The 19,317-nt window shown below is 44.2% G+C and overlaps 1 protein-coding gene across 1 annotated transcript in view; it reads right to left on the reverse strand.

The window, feature by feature from the left end:
• KIAA0196 (KIAA0196 ortholog) overlaps positions 1–19,317 on the reverse strand; it is a 43,392-nt gene that overhangs the window by 17,599 nt on the left and 6,476 nt on the right. Inside the window, exons 7-18 of the mRNA XM_018559465.1 lie at positions 18,000–18,152; positions 17,644–17,757; positions 16,939–17,110; positions 16,249–16,376; positions 14,234–14,363; positions 12,522–12,634; positions 10,112–10,278; positions 8,441–8,516; positions 5,369–5,479; positions 3,543–3,683; positions 3,197–3,277; positions 1,732–1,833 (exon numbers count right to left, since the gene is read on the reverse strand). Of these exons, the coding sequence (XP_018414967.1) occupies positions 1,732–1,833; positions 3,197–3,277; positions 3,543–3,683; positions 5,369–5,479; positions 8,441–8,516; positions 10,112–10,278; positions 12,522–12,634; positions 14,234–14,363; positions 16,249–16,376; positions 16,939–17,110; positions 17,644–17,757; positions 18,000–18,152 (1,488 nt within the window). The remainder of the gene's footprint in view (positions 1–1,731; positions 1,834–3,196; positions 3,278–3,542; positions 3,684–5,368; positions 5,480–8,440; positions 8,517–10,111; positions 10,279–12,521; positions 12,635–14,233; positions 14,364–16,248; positions 16,377–16,938; positions 17,111–17,643; positions 17,758–17,999; positions 18,153–19,317) is intronic.

The raw sequence follows: 19,317 nt of genomic DNA on the forward strand, positions 1-19,317 counted from the left end.
CATGCCCATTTCACCCCCCCCCCCCCCCAAAAAAAAAACAACATTTCTTACTTTAACCAAACTCAACAAAAAGAGAAACATTTTGGCTTTAGATACACTTAATGTTTCTAAAATTAACCAATTCCATCTGCAAACAGCTATACATTATTAAAGCTGACCTCTGGGATCCTAGCCACTTTTGATTCTCAACTTCCTTTCCCATACACAATACAAATGCTTATTTATTTTTAAATGCCTTATTTGTGGAGTAGTTAATACTTTTATTCAGTGTGATGTCATCAGCTCCTTTTTTCCCCAGAAGGTGAGATGGACTGGTGTAAAGCAGCAATAAAATTGTAGCCCTGTGCAGGTAGGTTGTGCTTCCTGTACACACCTCGGGGGCTCATTTCCAATTCTAACTTTACATTTTAACTTTACAGTTTTCTTTTTCAAAATATGACAACAGTAATGTGAGAACCGGAGTTTATGGACTGATCATCCCCCTACTCATGTATTTAGCTCACTACTTATCACAGACAACTGCACATAGCTTGAGGCAAAATGTCAGGCATTCCCTGCAATGTTCTTAGTTTTACTGTGACGAAAGTTTAATCTTCAGTGAGATACTTTGTCACGCGGTGTTGCACACTTGGAAGATGCCTGACAAGTGCAGAATTTCTTCATGCAACACTCAAATGAATTCAGCAAGCCAACTCTCCCATTTTTCATTGAAGCCCAACTGAACTTTAAGGGCCAGTTCACACCACAAAGAGTGCGTTCCAGAGCGTTTGGCCCCTGGGACGCACTGGAAACGCAACCTGGCCAGCTCCCTGTGTTCAGAGGCGGGCCGGTGCATTAAAGTTATAAATGCAGCATTTCTTCAGATCACACTGGATTAGAACGCAGGCTCACCCGAACGCTGTGCCATGCGTTCGGGTGTGGGCGATCGCACTGCAGACGGGGGTGTGTGGCTGCAGTGACTTCAATGCACCGCCACGCCCTCTCCCGCCCCTGAAGGCAGGGAGCCGGCCGGGTTGCTTTCCAGAGGCCGAATGCTCTGGAATGCACTCTTTGTGGTGTGAACCGGCCCTTAATCTGCTACATACATTCTAAGTGCATCAAAACCAAATGAAGAGCATTATAGTTTGTTCTCGTTGTTAGGCAGCCGCATCCTCAGTAGAGAAGGCTGTCAACTGCCAGGATGCTTGCTCCGTGTGTGAAAGCAGTGATCTCTCTGCGCAGATCCAACACATCCCCTGCTAGGTCAGAACTAGCTCTCTCCAGTCATCAGGGAGCATGAGCTTTGTTGATTGCAGAGTTAAAAGGTTGGACTAAGTAGAGAGTGTGCTGGATATCTGCAGAGAAACCACTGTTCTCCCGCACAGAGCAAGGATCCTTCTCTTCAGCATGCTGGCAGGGGTCAGGCTTTTCTACGTTGGCTGTGGCTGCTTTCTAGAAAACATACTTTAAGACTTTTCACACCTTTTACTTGAACCTGATTTACACCAACAGTTCAGTTGGGCTTTAAAATCACTGGTGTAGCCTAGCTTAGTATCCACAGAACAGAAGTAGGCTGGAGTTTCATCACTTGTAAAAGACAAGTAAGGAAAAGTAGCCACCAAGCACAGACAACGTTTGGTGTAACAAAGTGTTTCCCAGAGTCTGTAGATAATAATGACGTAGGCTGCAGTTCGGAGTAGACACACTTCTACAAATGTACACTCATACACGATTAACTCATGCGGATGATACCTTTGCTCTTGAGTTAAAGATGAGTCCCTTATGTAAAGCCAGCGCCACTCTCTTAACGAGCTCCTTCCGTATGCCATCTTCTAATAGCTGCTTTGGATCCACCTGGGAACAAAAACAGGTCAGCTATGAAACTCAGGCGAAAAAATAATTTTCAGCTTTAACTTTTTTCTCATCTACTAAAAATAAATGTTTTTGCTTTTGTTTTGCCTGTGTGTGCACTCGGAAAGAAATCCAATCACTTAATGTCCTGACAACAAGGGTCAACTTCCTGGGTCCCCTCGCAGCTCTCACCGGATTCTCCTGTTGACCTCTGTATCGTTACAGGGGAAAGCAATAACGTGAGGATCAGAGTAAAGGACCAGTGAGAGCTGCAGAGGACTCAGGACATCCATACTACTGGAAGTGTCACTTTTCCAGCAGACTTTGAGGGCGCTCTGGCACAGGCAGTAGGACATTTAACTACCTGTGGTTTTACTTTTGCTTAAAAGGAAATCTATAAGGTGAGTGTTTTCCTCTCATCCTCATAGTTAGAGCCGACCTATGACAAAGAAGCTGTCACAGGTCGGCTCCATTGATTGGGAAGCGAGTAGAAACATGCACCGATCCGCTCACTTCCCGATCGTCTCCCTGCAGTGAGCGGTGACTGTCAGTCACTGCTCCCCACAGGGATTCCCCCCTCCTCTCCGATTCTCCAGCACTGACTGGAGGAGTGGACGGGGAGGGGCGCGGGCACTGTTGGCTCTGCCTCTAGATAGGCAGAGCCCACTGCCAATCAGCCAGCTGGGTGAATCTCAACATTATTTTCAGGATCCATCCCAGCTGCGGCGCTCTCAGTATTTCGCGGGCAATAGCTCGCTATATACTGAGCTTTGGGTCACAGGAGGATGCTAGTATATGTCCTCCCGTGACCCTAAAGAGAACTATGGGGGAAAACACTTACCCCATAGTTCTCTTTTAAGTTACAATTGTTTAGTGACTTGGTTGCTTATAGGATTACTTGAGGTTATTTTTTATTACTTACTTGTATTGCCTTCCTTTCAGAGCAGAAATGTCTGTAAGGCCATCAATACCTCCTCTCTGAGCTCAGGGCTGATCACAGACAATAAAAAAAACTGTCGTATAGTTGGAGTTAATTAAAACAAATGACAGCTTTGTTAATCAATGGTTTTGCCCACATCCAGCAGCCTAGAAAGAGTGTCTGTTATCAGCCCTGTGCTCAGACAAAAGAAAGGCCAGACTTGGTAGGGGATTAATAGTCTGACACTGGGATGGCATTCCTCCTCTGACAGGGAAAGAATGCAGGTTAATAACCGCACATACAGCCATCCCTGAATGGCAAGGCAGAACTACTATAATAACCTAAACTAAAAGTACAGAGTCGGGTTCTTACAAATGTCTATTCTTGATTGGTTCACTTAAAGAATAAATTTAAAAAATGAGAGCTGAAATCACTGAGAGTACTAACCTTAATTATTCCAACCAGAGTAGTCTTCATCATTAGAATGCCCTCGGTAAATATGGATATAGCATGGGTCAGCCTGGCTACCTAAGGAGTAAACAAAGGATTACAGTACAGTGCAGCAGATTGCTGGAATGATCAGACTAATGAACAATAAAGGTCTGAGCAATGTGCAGCTAAGACTGACAGTTGGGCTCATTCATTATAGCCGTGCAGAGCTCTGTGATCAAGCGCTTTAACCCATAGAAACCATAAAATCAGTGAAGGATGAATTGTGATTGGTTGCTGTAAGTTGCCACACTTTCTTTTTAGGCTTGTGATGAACTGTATTCTCGCAGAACTTGGCTCTCACCTCATATCTGGCTCCAAGCTGGGCGTAATCTCTTAGCTTGTCCTTGTCCAGGCGTGTTGGAACTTCCATAATATCGTGTGTCTGCAGCTTGATGATTTTAGCCAGAGAGGTAAACATGCTCTCTGGAATGATCTGTAGAACCTTTTGTAAAAATTGAAAAGAAAATGTTAATCCGATGCTAAGATCTGGGCACTCCAGTGTCCAGTGATCCCATTTTATTTGGCCTGACAGCACATTTTTAAAAAGTTTACAGACCAGCACCACTAAACCCGCCAGATAAATAGCACGGTGCTTTCCTGTGGAGCGGAGGGTTACAAAGAGGGTTTTTTTTTTAACCTATTGAATTGAACTATTATCAGCTCTGTGAAGAAAATCTTGAGTAGAGCTGCGCAGTCATGACAGTGCACAACCAGATATAATCCAAAAAGGTGCCTGCAGTGACTGCAATGTATAGTGCCATGCAGAAATAGGAGTAAAAAGTCACCAGAACTCCATTCATGAATTTTCAAAATTTATAACGATCAAAATGTGACATAAGGTCAAAATGCCATAGTTCCATCGCTTCACAGGGTCCTCTTCCTCAGGGAGACTCAGTGATAATCAACACATAAGTTAACATAACATTGGTAGAGCTCAGTAACCATTAGCAATCAGACTCCCCCATTCCAAAAACGTCACTATGATGTCATAATCCCACCAAAATTCATGTAAATATTGCAGAAAATCATTGTGCCATATCATAAAGATATCGACAAAACACCAAGGTTTGAACAAAATAACGATAGTGCAAACCTCATGTATGTCCCCTTAAGGGCCATTCACACAGCAAACAGCGCGTTCAAGATCGGTCAGCCTCAGGAACGCACTGTATCCCAACCCGAGCGGCTCTCTGCGTTCAGGGGCAGGGCGGTGCATTGAAGTCAATGGCACTGCAGCCATGAGGCTGACAGCTCTGGCATGCACTGTTTGTGGTGTGAACGGGCCCCAAGGGTGCCATGGCAGAGTACACTAGCAACAAACAGATGGGAGTGAAGGTTATTGACTGCAGGTGTGCATGCAACAGTGAGGTACATTGCAACACATGTGCGGCACTGATCACTGCGCACTGGGGGCGGCACCTGACGCTTTCATTGCTTGGCAATGGTGAGTACATCGCCAGTGTACTCTGCAGTGTGTATCGCATTTTGAAGGCATCCTTAAAGCAGAAACTCTGGGTAATTTTTTTCTTAACCCTTGCAGTTGGACTACCCCCTGCATGGTATGTCCCTCGGCATCCTCACGTCCTATACACAGAGTATAGAACGTGATGAACCGGACCTTACACTGCTGCAGCGGAACAGTCTAAGAGTAAGCCGACTGAGGACCAGGCTAGTATAACATTTTTATTTTTCAGGCCAAGCGAAAAACGAGCACTTAACTCTTGCACTGCAGGGGAAACCCCACTGCAATGGTTAAGAAAAAATTTACCCGGAGTTCGGCTTTAAGGATGACTTCCAAATGCGACACACAGAGTACGCAGAGTATAGCAATGTAGCACCCTTGCAGTGGTTAAGTTGCAGTGGCACAAAAATTTTACCCGGAGTTCTGCTTAAAGTAGACATACGAACTGGGCGCTATTGTGACTTTGTTTACATATGTGTGTTTCGTCAATATCTATTATATGGCACAATGATTTCCTGCAATATTTAGCAGATCTCATGAAAAATTCAACAGCCCAGTTTCTGGCGTAGACTAAAATCTTTGTACAATGGCAGCTGATCTTCCAACGCAAAGTTGCACATGAATTGCTCATGAAATGGATATGAAAAGACACGTGTGTAGCTCACCTTCCTGACATAGGACACCAACTCCCCAGAGTAGTACTGGGAAACACTGAGAAGATCGGAGCTGTTTGCCTGGTTGATACGAAGCAATGGCAAGTCAAGGGCTGAAGCCAGCTGTAAGAGAGAGAGAAGGGTTTATCACACTCAAAGACAATAATGTGAAGCCATTTGTCTCTGCACAGTGCGTATTGTGAAGCTAATGTCTCTATGGCTGAAGCTATGATACATCCCTGACAGATTAAAGTAGATCTAAACCCAATTACTAAAGTCTCAATGAAAGCCTCAACTTGTTAAAAGAGAATTACGGGGTAACCTTTTTATCCCATAGTTCTCTTTAGGGTCACGGGAGGACATATAGTAGCCTCCTCCCGTGACCCAAAGCTCAGTATATCGCAGGCTATAGCTCGCTCTATACTGAGAGCGCCGCAGCCAGGACGGATCCCGACAATACTGGCAAGATCAACCCAGCTGGCTGATTGACAGCGGGCTCTGCCTATCTAAAGAACGTGACATTTTCAATGTCACACGTCGGCTTTAACTATGTGAAAGAGTGTAAATCACTCGCCTCATGGTTCTCCTTTAATGTAACCTCAAAAGCTGTTTCAAACTTTTTTTTAATCAGCAGCTAGCCTTACAAATTACCTGGTGATGCTACCATGAAGGTCCTTTTTCAAGCACTTCCTGTTATAGGGTGACAACTGTCTCCCATTTGTGTTCCTGTGGTGTCACCCTGCCACACAAGCTACTAGTGGAGACTACAAAAACACAAATCGTACAAACAGCGCTCTTGCAATGATCTTGAGGGGGTAGATAATGTGACCCTAACTAGTATGCAGCTCTGAAACCCAGGAGGAGTGCCTGTGGATATGCAAACCAGAAACAGAAAAACAAAAGGGCGCAACACTAGGTCAGCTGACTGACCGGGTCGGTCACCTTCCCTGTTTTGTCTGACCCGGTCAGTCAGCTGACCTAGTGTTACGCCCTTTTGTTTTTCTGTTTCTAGTGGAGACTACAAGTGGCCATGCGGACATACATTGTGCACGCATGGTCCAATGTTGTCTCTATCAGAAAACCATCAAAGCAATGATGTGAAGCTGATGCTAGTGTGCATATAGACATTTGCTATTCTGCTGAGTGAAGCCACCTGGGGCAGGAAGTGAGGGAAATCTCCCCAGTGGGGACTCAGCAGCACAAACCCCAATGAAGGTTCTTCCCTATTCTACCCAAAACTGAAAAAAAAAAGCTGTGGCAAAAAAAAGCTGTGGCAGGACTTCTATCTACATGAATTCAGACTCATTTGTGTTGGCAACAAAGTAACTGCCATCACATGTTCCCACAGTACTTATATGTGGAATTAAAACTTTCCCCATGTGCCAGGAAGCATCCTTACTCCCTCCCATGCCCCAGGGCACACATCCTATAGAACTTTTTATCAACGTTGATCCGACTAACAGGTGCTCGTACACCTTACGATTATCGTTCGATTTAATACAGTTAGTATTGATAATGAACAATAATTGAAATCCACATTGGTCTGTGCATGATGGGGTATTCGAGTGGAACACGGACCGCGACTCGATGACGGGACGAAAGAAAACAAACGTTAATTGTAAGGCGGATGGGTGTTCTATAAAAGTCTGTGACTGCATTTGAATGTGTGATTGGTGACGTGGTCACACATTTTAACCTAATCCCGCTCAGGTTTTTCGGCGGTGGAATGTGTGACCCACAAAAAGTGAAGAATTTCAGCTGTTCCAGGGCAGATTGGCATCACAGATAGTATGTGCAGGAGAACCGATCTGCCCTGGAACAGCTGATAGGTCCTGAAATGTCACTTCTCTTTGACTTTGTGGCATGTGAGATCGCAGTCACAAAGTCGAATAGAAGTGACATTTCAGGACCGATCAGCTGTTCCAAGGCAGATCGGTTCTCCTGCACATACAATCTGTAATGCTGATCTGCCCTGGAACAGCTGAGAAAGCGTTGGAATTCACATTTTGCCGGTTACATATTCCGCCGCCGAAAAAGTGAGCGTGACTATGTTAAAATGAAATGTGTGACCACGTGACTGGTCACACATTCCAACCCAGTCACAATCTTTGATAGAACATGGGCACCTTTATGTATCTCACAACCCAGTGCGGAGTCTCTGAAGCTAGTAAAGTCATGCCGAATTTGGTTGTCGGACAGCTGAGGGGGGCTAGAGCAATGCGAAAAGCTAAAAAGTGAAGTTGGAGCCTTTAGGATTGCATGATTGCATGTGGCTGGGTTCTGGGGGGTGGGGGGTAGGTGCTGGAGACCAGCTATTACCAAAAAAATGTATAGCCAGGTAGCTTGTGGCGCCTGCTGTTTGGACAAACTGTGATGTATCTCATTTTTGGCAGTACTGGATCACTTTAAAGCCCAACTTCATCCAAATATTTTTTTTTTTATACAATGGGGTAATAATTACATATTTTCCATTTAGAATTTACCTTCACTTCCAGTCTCAGGGGAATGGATGTCACTGCCACAACTAGATATGGAAGCAATATAAGCCAGACTCAATTTCTTAGCCTTCCTGGCTCCAACAGTTTTGTTGCCATTTCTGATCATATTCTGTCCCTCTGACCTCCTGTCACTAGGCAAAGGGGGGGGACTCTTAGGCCCGGTTCACACCTGGGCGTTTTGTAGCGCGTTCGAACGCTCTGCAAAACGCTCAAACACCGAAATCCCATTATTTCCTATGGGTATGGTTCACTCCTGGGCGTATTACAGGCCGTATGAACACGCTACAAAACGTCCTACGCCCAAAGAAGTACAGGAGCTTCTTTGGGGCGTTTTTGTTGCGCGTTTCCATTGGGATACAGCCAAGTAGCCCTCGGAAACGCGCGTTTGTCGCGCTTTTTTTTTACCGTGAATCGCGGTAAAAACGCGCGTCACAAAACGAGCATATTCGATACGCCTAGGTGTGAACCCAGCCTTAGACAAGTTCTATCCATTCTCAACATCATCCAAATGTATAATGATGTTTTGGCTGCAGCTGTGCATCGAATAGAAACACCATAGAAGATATTAGATATAAAGGTGACTTGCCTTCAGGAAAGTGGCTCTCAGTTTGGTCACCATGGATGGATTGGCTCTTATACTTTCCTGCATAATGGATGTGAAACTAAAGGAAAAAAACTAAATGTTAAAAACTATATATATATATGTGCTAGACATACATTTAGATAATATACAGTAAATAAGGGAGCGGACATTATTAAATTGTTTATGAGCATGCTTGCTTGATCCAAGCTAGTGAGTACCTAACCTGGAAGAAGCCAGATACAGATATTTGTATACATGTGTATAGGTGCCCATACACTGCACGATTCTCGTACGAGAATCGCGGGAAATCCCGCAATCGTACGAGAATCGTGCAGTGTATGGAAGGCGTGCGACCGTTTCTAATGTACGGTTGCACGACTTTTATAGATCGAGCATGTTGGAAAACCAGCCGATAATCGTACGATTTTTGGCTGGTTTTTAACATGATCGAGAGACCACTGCCAAACGGGCCGTTGTGCGCACGCCGTTCAGCATTGCAGTCATCGGAAGCCCGCCCCTCAGGGGGGCGGGCTTGCGATGATCGCAAGTACGATCTGCCTGTCCAAGATGGGCAGATCGTACGTTTTTTTAAGTACTTTACAACCCTCGCAAGACAAAAGTCTTGCGAGGGTTGTAGAGTGCTTGGCCACCTTAAAGCTTAATCTGCTTATATTTTGCCTTCCCGGGTTCCTCTCTCCCACTACATCACCATGCTAATGAAATGTCATTACATACAGTATCTTAATTTAGGCACAATTAAATAAAAAATGGGTCTCTGTGCTATGTATAGCAGATTATGGCTGTTCATAGCTTCCTGAAAATATCACAGCACTGTACCTCAATACTCCTCTCAAGAGCGCTCAGCCCTGATGCAAGCAGTGAGCTGGTTCTTAAGGTGCCCATACACCTTACGATTATCGGACGAAACTTTTCGTCCGATGATCGAATAGTCGTACGATTTTCGTACGACAGCCCCATCCTGCCCCGATGATCGCAAGAATCATTTAGCCGTAATTAACCAAAAGCACCTGGACGAAATGCGGTAATTGATTTGCCGTATTTTCGTTAGCGCAAGCGCAGTGTACATCGTACGACTTTTGACGGACGGAAACGCCAGCAACCTTACGACAATCGTACGATCTAGCAAAGTTTTCAAACATGCTTGACCGTCAAAAGTCGTACGATTGTACAGTATTGTCGGTCGGACACTGCAATGCACACATACGATTATCGGACGAAAAGTCGATCGCATACGATTATCGTCCGATAATCGTAAGGTGTATGGGCACCTTTAGGAGAAGTTATGCAAATATGAAAATGCCTTAATGGGCAGATATCAGTCTGAGCAAGTGGGCTTTCAAAGGCAGACTGCATTTGCATACAGACCTCCTTTTGTACTGCTCACATGTGATGCCGAGCCTTAATAATTGACAGAATTGGAACCAATGAATGAAAGGGATGGGCTAGGGACAGTCAGGCTGAGGAGGAAAACGCTAGATGATGCTAGGAAATTAGGTGGGCTCTATCAGACTTGCTGCAGCTTCTAATGCAAATTGTGAGAAGCTCAGAGTGTGTAGTGAAATCAGAGAAAACATTTTCAGTCCAGAAGAGGAGCCGGTACAACTGTGCAAGACTGAAGGGAAAGCCAGAGTTCAACTTTAAAAGAGCACTCACCTGTCAATCAGCTGCCAGGCATAGGACAGGTCCCCCACAATCTGCATAGTGATGAGCACTTCCTCTTTGATGTTAATGGTGCGAATCATCTGATGTAGGAATTTCCTGGTGTCAGCAAGGAACTGGCAAATCTGAAGGTTACTCTCCAGCTGGTGAAACTCCTGGACCTACAGAGAGAGATTTTAATAAAAGCTTTAACACTAAACTGATATCATATATCACTTAAGATGCCCATACATTGGCTGAATTTCAGCTGTTTTTTAATGTACCGGTGAAATTGAAGCTACTACCTTTATTGTGAGCTGCAGCAAAATCTATCTTTTACAAGAAATGAAAAATAAATCCTGGAAGTGAGGGAAGGAGATGGGTGGTGGTGTCCCCTGGTCATTGCATGCAATGGCCAGTTTGTGTCTGGGACCCAAAGATACAGAACCTTGTGGGAAATTGGGAAGCAGGCCCAAAATGTTCTGGAACTTTAAACATGCTGAACGTTTGTCTGGTGTTATAATAATATTCAAGCATATAATTAATAGCTACAATAGAAGCCAATATAAAGGTCAGGGAAAAGAGAATCCAGACTACAGTGTGTGTGTGTTAAAGTGTTACTGGCAAGCCAAACACATTTTCCTAATTAAAGCCGCTGTAAAAGATATTGTATGTAAATCCTATTTTAGTCAGATCTATAAAATCAATTTAACAAAAAACACCTGATCAATATTTACCTGCTAGAGGCGCCAGCCCTGCAACATGGGGTGGGGGATGTGTGCATTGCCAAAGAGTGCAGTCTATGTTCAGGTGGATCTACTAATTGGCTTATCACTCCTTAAAAGGAGAACTATGACATGAGTGATTTCCACTCACCTCATAGTTCTAGCCGACCTGTGACAATGAGACTGTCACAGGTCGGCTCAGTAGATCGGGAGGTGAGCGAACACATACCGGGTTCGCTCACCTCTCGATCCTGTCACAGCTCTCTGCCGTGACAGGGGGAGGGGCTGGATTCCCCTCTCCCCGCTCCGATCTGCCAGCGCTGACTGGCAGAACGGACGGGGGAGGGGGCGGGTACAGCTGGCTCTGCCTCTAGATAGGCAGAGCCAGCTGTCACTCACGCAGCTGGGCGTATCCCGACGTCCAGGTCGGGATCCGCTCCGGCGTCTCAGTATACCGCGAGCTGTAGCTCGCGGTATACTGAGCTTAGGGTAACGGGAGGACGCTAGTTTGTGTCCTCCCGTTACCTTAAGGAGAACTATGGGGAAAAACACTGACCCCATAGTTCTCCTTTAATAATGATGAGTCTGGGCTTGCTGCAAACCCATTTCGCTCAAAACTGTGACCAGCACTCCTCCCTCCTGACCCAATCAGTGGCTGCAGTTGCAGTGGTGGCATTCCCTTCCCCTATAGGACATATAGCTGTTAGATGGGAAATGTGTCTGCTGCAACTGACTGGGCTGTGATGGGGATGCGATATTCACAGTTTTAAGCAAGCTTGAGTAAACTCAGTTGAACTGGGTTTGCACCAAGCCCAGGCTCATCACTACTCCTAGACAGCATGCATGTGACCCCCACTTAAAGCTGAACTCCAGGCTGTTATAAAAGACAGACATTAAGCCATGAATTCATTAATGCGCCATTAAATGCATTTTTGTAAATGCAAGCAGTGTAAGCACCTGAATTTGACCTGGTATCAGCCTCTTACAGTCCCCGTACAGCAATGCTCACACTGGGGGAGGGAGAAGCGGCACAAGGAGCCAATAAGATGTGCCGCAGTGCAAGAAAAATGCTGATAAGAGGAGAGAGTGGAGTGAGAGAGATGAGCTCATCAGTCTGTTGCTTCTCCTTTCACTGTCCAGCCACAGGCTGGGGAGGGATAAGACCTGTAAGAGGTCTTCTCCCCTGCCAGATAGGGTTGTGCTGTGGGGTATAGCTGTGTAAATATCAGGACTGGATGGACAATAATGCAAATCCTTTGGCAGGTAAAGCACTTCCCTTATACAGTACGTATATAATCTGTATATTTAGCAGTTTGCCTGGTGTTCAGGTTCAACATCTCTGTTCCAGATTCTGCTGCCAATAACTGTGTTTTTTATCAGAAGAGGTTAGTGGATATGTGGCTTGTGAAAATGAGTATTGGCAAAGGATATTCTGGGGAATGGAAGGTCTCTAGAAGCAAACGTAGGAGGTATATGAAACTGTAAAAGTAGGAGCAAACTGCTTCTTAGCACACTTGTTATACAGCAGCTGTGCTACTTTGCTTGGCATGGATTGATTACAGGTTCCGTTGAAGGTCAGTAACTACTGAAGCTGGATAAACAATTCTGCCTGGCAGCAAAACATTGGCTGCAAAAAAAACCAGCCCATAGGTCCCCACTCGATTAGAGAATATGCAATAAGGAATAGCTGGAACAGAAACCTCTTCCAAAGCCTGTATGAGCTGAACAGTCTTCCTTCCCGCTGCTGTAGAATCATCATAGCTCAGGGACTGGATTTGTTTGGAGATCTCACGAAACCAGGCCTGCAGGTTCTCTGTAGAAAGAAACAAAGTCATATATATGTGTATATATGTGTGTATATATACACACACACACACAATGAACATTTAAGCAAGGATAAAATATACGCAATCTGTTAAAATAGAAAACGCTGTCACAGATAAGCAATGGCGAGCAGACTGCAAAAGGATTAATTGGAGAAACAGCTCAATCATATTCTAAATTATTTTTCCATGGATTTGCATGCATGTACAACCTGGCCACCGTTTCTCCTCCATCTCAATGGGGACCTGCAGAATGTTCTGCCAGAAAAGTATAGCAGCTCATGTTGTCTCTATTCCATGCCACATCTCACCATTTGCCATCCCATCTCTCCAGTTGAACGTCCAGTGACAATACCAGAATCACACATATGACTTGCTGTGATTTCACCAGGACCACCTGACCCAGGCCCATGCAACCAACAATGGCATCTGCAATGGCTCAAGATGATTACCAGTGCAAAGGAGGATCCTCCTCTATAATGACCACCTTGCCCCCTACATGACTGGTGCATACTAGTCTTCTGTGGTACCTTGTGTATTCTGCACCTTACAACTTCTAAAACAACTATAAGAATACTATCAAACTAAGCAGTAAACTATTACATGTCCCTGTCTTCTGTACCACAATAACTAAATTAAATAGAAAGTTCATCCAAAACATACTATTGTCTAAAATCCTGCCAGCTTGCTAAGGGCTAGTGTTGATAGGCAAATGCAGCTTGCGTTCTGGAGCATTCCACATGCATTTTACATCAGTTTGAGACACTTATGAGCTCATTCAGCTTTCATCAACATTTGATCTTCAGTTGACCTCCTTCTGACCTGCATTAACCTGCTTTTGCATTCCCAGTGACTTGTATGGGGTGAGAGAATCAGTTTTGACACCAGCAAAAGGTCCCAGGGCTCCCCATAAGCCCTGGCAGTGTGAGCTGCCCAACAAGGTCCAAGCTTTATCCACCAGCTGGGACCAACTTAAGCCAGCTTTACGCAGAGCAGTAGCATCACCCTTTCCAATCTAAATTCTAAAATGATTAAGAGCTGGTGGCTGGCTGCAGTCTTCCCAAACCTGAAAAATCAGATTGGAATTTTGACTTTTTGGTGGACTTTTCCCCTGAAAGGAAACCTGTATTAAAACATTGACGGAGGCTTCCATTGTGGACTTCATTTTATGAATGCTAGTTGCCCGGCCGCCACAGACTTGGATTAAGTGCTAAGAATTAAATCAGAGTTCCTAACATGCATTCCTGTTCGAAGGCAGTGTTTAGGGCTGTACGAATTTCCTGTGAATAGGACAAAATTCTTACAGTGTGTGGCCCAGCCAGCTGAACAAAAGCAGATTACTCAATTGACTTTTATCAAAGGAGCCGGGCTGGAAATCTGCGACTGAACACTGACTGCAGTCAATCAACTGCAGCCACAGTTCATGTTTATGAAAGGGTTGGCAGGTTATAAAAGAGCGTCTTTTTAAATGAAAAAAAATGTTGTGGCTGGGACAATAGATTTGTCTCACAAACATGCTGACGGGCTTTCTATAGTGTCCCAGACTATGAAGGTCATGTAATGTTGCAGTAGTACTAACAGTGTCTTACCATTCTTCTCCACTCTGGTAAGAGGCTTCACCCCAGAAAATACATCAGCCAGTTCCATCATACGCTCTGAACCTTCCTTCTTATAGTTCTCCCACTTGGCCTGTTTCTCAGACAGCATCTGTTTAAACATCTGTAGGGAGAAAAGATATGTCTCAAATAAAACCTACCTGTTCCAAAATGCTTCAAAACCAAGACAAAATGGCTTATAGAAGACGTGTACAGAGCACAAGCTGCACATATTGCCTAGTCAGCCATAATAAATGAAGAAGATACAGGAGAGGTATGGGCCACTGGTTCTAGTATCTGTTTCAGTTTAATCTCAGGGTGTATATTTATGTGGAACATAAAGCATGGCTGCATACACCAACGGTTCCCAACCTGGGGTACAAGTACCCCCAGGGGTACTTGGCAGCACATTTTGGGGTCTTTGAAAATATTTTTGTAATGGCAGAAAAAGACTGTGACAGGGGGTAGTCGGGGACTAATTGTGTACAGAAGGTCTGCAGAGTAATCCCGTGGCTGTATTTTCCAACACTCATTCTACAGTTTCGGGTATCAACACGTCAGCAAGTCCCCTGGAGAGTGATGTGCCCTTTTCATCTATTAAGTGCAAGGAGCCCTAGATGCAGGGAAACCAGTGTTACAGATTGCCACCCAAAAGAGACCGCAAGATAACACTAGTGCTAATTTTTGTTGCGCTCAAAGTGTATACAAATAAATAAACATAATAAGTAAAATTCACCTCGTGCTAATAAGCATGATTAAAATCAGCAACTGAAGAATTAAAGTGAAAAATCTGTGCGACAAGCTATAAACTTGGGATATAACCGTTGCGCATTATGAGGACATATTGAAGATGACTTTTTGGACAAATGGATGCCTGTAATGTAATGAAAGGAAAGTAAATCCATCCTTTTTCTTTCTAAGAAACACCTGGTGGGTGTACGGACAGATATATTGTAGCAGTAGAGATATTGCTATTATGTTATTGTAGTCACCTTGCTTGTATATTTAATACTTACCATGCCACATATATGTTTAACACGAGTATAAGATTTGAAGCACTATGCACTAACTATAGTGGAATTGTGGATTCGCACATTTGCATTTATACATGTGTATCTAAAGAGGTTTTTAGGTGGAACACAGATTCAAGTTTATAGCTTGTTGCACAGATTTTGTCACTTTAATTCTTCAGTTGCTGATTTTAATCATGCTTGTTAGCATGAGGTGAATTTTACTTATTACGTTTATTTATTTGTATACACTTTGACTGAGCGCAACAAAAATTAGCACTATTTTACACGATTACAAATAATCACATATTGTTGCAGCCGGTTTATTGTTTGGAACACAATTATACTCCGAGCGCACCTATTTGTTAATCATCCCGCAAGATAACACTAGACACACCACCGCAATATGGTGTACCCCAAAGAGCCCCCCACACGAATGGTGCAATGGTTTTACAACAAGTAGTAATTGCACATTAATCATGAGATCAATGTTGCTGCTTTTACTACTTTTTTGCAAAAGACGGACTTAGCCTTTAAAACTGAACTTTCAGTTTAAATCAGCTAAACATATTCCAGGTGCATCAAGACAAACGGTGTGCAAATTCTTAAAGTTCATTGTCCTTAGAAAGCAGCCAAAGTATGCTGTACAGAAGGACTCTTGCTCTCTGTAGAGGCGAGTCAAAACTACAGCTCTTTAATCAGCAGGAAGCATGATTGCAGAACTATATGCCTGACTTAGCAGGGGGCATGTCAGACCTCTGCAGCAAGACCACTGCTTACACAAAGGGAGCAAGGGTCCTTCTCTACAGCATTCTGACAGGGGACAGGCTTCTCTACTCTATGGCTGCTTTAGCAAAGACAATGAACAGTAAGACTTTGCAAACCTTTGGTTTTGATGCACCTGGCATGTAGTTGCCTGATTTAAAGTTGGGCTTTAATCCAATGCAATGCAGCAGGGACATTTACATGGTTTACAATAAACCCAGCAAATGTACTTACCTCCTTCAAGATGAATTCAAACTGAGCTGTGTCCAGCAGAAGCTGGAACAAGACCTTGGAGTTGTACTTTGACTCAGCCAAGACCTGGTCTTTGACCTGACGGAGACGCTTGTTGTTCGGGTCATAGGCTGAAACAGAAACGTATATTTAATCAAAGGGGCGGACAAAATAGGCTTTTCTGCCAAACAAATACAAGGTCCTTACAAGACACATGTCTGAAAATGATCGCTGCCTGACTGTATCTGGTTTTAAAGCTTTCCAAGTTACTCTTCTGGAACAAGTATGCAGCAAGTGAAGCCAGAGCCAGAAGTCTTTATCTGAGTACTTGTTCTTTGTGAGCAGCTCAAGGTATTGGGACCAGATAATCAACGCAGACAGGCACTTGTATTCAGAAGGGGCTATTGTATTTTATAACACTTACGCAGGTCTTCTGCGTCACTAAAACAGAGAAGTTTAATCTCCTTTTAAACAGTAAGCTTATTAAGCAAAGCATTGGTCCGTTTCAAGCGCTTCAAATATCTGTGACCTGTATGTCTATTTTTGTTCAGTACACTGGAAAATGTAGGTGCCTACACCAATAATTTAGAACAAGCCATTTGCATTGAGTTACCTATTGCCAGACCAGAGTACTAACACCAGGCAGAAGGAGTCCACAACAGATGTTCTTTAATAACAATCTGAAACACTTACCCGAATCTGCAGTGTGAAGCATCAGCCACCGGATGGCGACGTTGCAGTCACGCAGGCAGTTCAGCAGCTTGGGGATGTTATCCAGGACAAATTCCTCTCTCAGGAAACCCTCCTTCAGGATCTGCTGGACCTGCGGGTGCAGGCGCTCTACAATGGCTGCATAGCGCAATGCCTGACAAAAACAAGAATGCAGAGTCACTAAGCTTCAATCCTTAGCTTTCCCTTGCAGTAATGTATTTTTCTGCTGCTAGGTGTGCTCAGTTTGCTGGCCAGGATCTTTTAACCACTTCCTCTGAGCCCAGATCATCCTAGACCTGCCCCAGCCTGTGACTGGACAGTGAAAGGAGAAGAAGCATAGTGATTAGCTCTTCTCTGTGCTCTCCACCTATCAGCATGCTTCTTGTCAAAACATGAAGTCATTGGTTCTTTGTGCTTCTTTTTCCTCCCACACTCCAGCCATGCCATACATGGGGCTGGAAGAGGTGAATACCAGGTCAAGTACACTGCTTGTATTTAACAAATACAATAAATGCTGGCGCCGCTGTTACAATACAAAACTCACATCAGGAGATTCGTAGAGGAGAAAAGCGTGGATGGAGGAATCCGTTCTATTTTATTTGTTCAGGCCGCAGGTTGAAAGAAAAAAAAAATAACAGTGTATACCCTACTTTAGATAAAGCATGCAAACAGCTCCCACAGTCCTACCTGCTCTTTGATATTGGGCAGATCCAAAGTGTAGTTCAGAGCCGTCTTCGCAGCCTTGTAAGGCTCCCATGCCTCCATTAGATTTATGGTGATCCCCATATAAATACTGATGACCTGCAAAAACAAGTTAGAAAAAAGGAAGCACAGATATAAAAAGTGGATCTGGAACTGTACTTGTAATGACATTGAAAACATGGGGTGAAATCTCCCTGGTAGATCAGTAGGGAGCAAAATAAATAAATAAATGACAGAGGTTCTAATCCTTCCACATTTTAGCCCCCAAAAAAGAAAAAAATGTCTGGATTTGGGCTTTAAAGCATATGTTCAGAGTGTCGGATACAGAGACTGTGACTTACCCAGTTATCTGGAAAATATTTGTCCACTATTTCCCTCATCTTGGCTTGAAGGTTGTGCAGGGTGGATGGGTGGAAGTACAGGATCACATACAGAATTGCAGCTTGAGTGGCGAGCGCGGTACTGCGGTGTTCTGGCAATGGATAGGCTGACACCTAACAGAAAACACAGGAATTACCCCTTATGACAAGAATGAAGGAAATTGTTGCCCGAAGAGAAAACTTGGACTTGCAAAGAAGTCTGTTATCACCCACACATTTTCTCTTTCACCTCTCAAAGCCAATTCATTCTACCAACATCTTAGAGCAGCCTCTAGAAATCAGGAGCCCTAGAAATCAGTATCAGGGCTCAGGGAACCCCTGCTAATAATGATGTATACAGTTCATGAAACTTTAGAATGAGGAGCAACTTGCAAATATAAGAATACAAGAGTAAGAAATGTGGCACACTTAACGTATTTGACACCCAGTCCTGCTATATTATTTTCTGTAATAATACTGAAATGAAACAAAAGGGAATAATGGCCAGAAGAGAATCACAGACGGCGAAAGTGGTCCCTCATATTGGTGGTCAGTGGAAAAGTGACCCCCCTAACATTGACAGTCATGGGAGAAGGGACCTCTAACACTGGTGGTCAGTGACGAGCCCTAGTACACTGGTGGCTAATGATATGAACTCTCCTTACACTGGTGGTCGGCGGGAAGAAGTCTCCTTACCCTGGTGGTCAGCGGGAAGAAGTCTCCTTATACTGGTGGTCAGCAGGAAGAAGTCTCCTTATACTGGTGGTCAGTGGGAAGAAGTCTCCTTACCCTGGTGGTCAGTGGGAAGAAGTCTCCTTATACTGGTGGTGAGTGGGAAGAAGTCTCCTTACACTGGTGGTCAGTGGGAAGAAGTCTCCTTATACTGGTGGTCATCGGGAAGAAGTCCTCACATTGGTGGTCCGTGGGAAGAAGTCTCCTCACATTAGTGGTCAGTGGCAAGAACTCTCCTTACACTGGTGGTCAGCGGGAAGAACTCTCTTCACATTGGTGGTCAATGGGAGGGAAAAATAGTTAAATAATATACTCTCTTTTCCCCAACCTCCTAAGTTCAGGGGGTGGTATCATCCTACCATGGAAATGATCACTTGGAATGCTGAGTAACCCAAACCTCGTGAGAAGATGCTGCAGCACAACGCAGGATAGCCTGCTCAGTAACATTTGGGCTACGCCAAGGCACCATGGGACAAAGTTGTGGGAAAGGTAATTATTTAATTTAACCCCCCCCCCCCCCCCCCGGTCTTTTTTTTTTTTTTTTCTTCCCTTTTTTTACTAGGGGGGC

Source organism: Nanorana parkeri, unplaced genomic scaffold (genome assembly GCF_000935625.1).
Source record: "Nanorana parkeri isolate BGI_ZX_2015 unplaced genomic scaffold, ASM93562v1 scaffold397, whole genome shotgun sequence".
NCBI lineage: Eukaryota > Metazoa > Chordata > Amphibia > Anura > Dicroglossidae > Nanorana > Nanorana parkeri.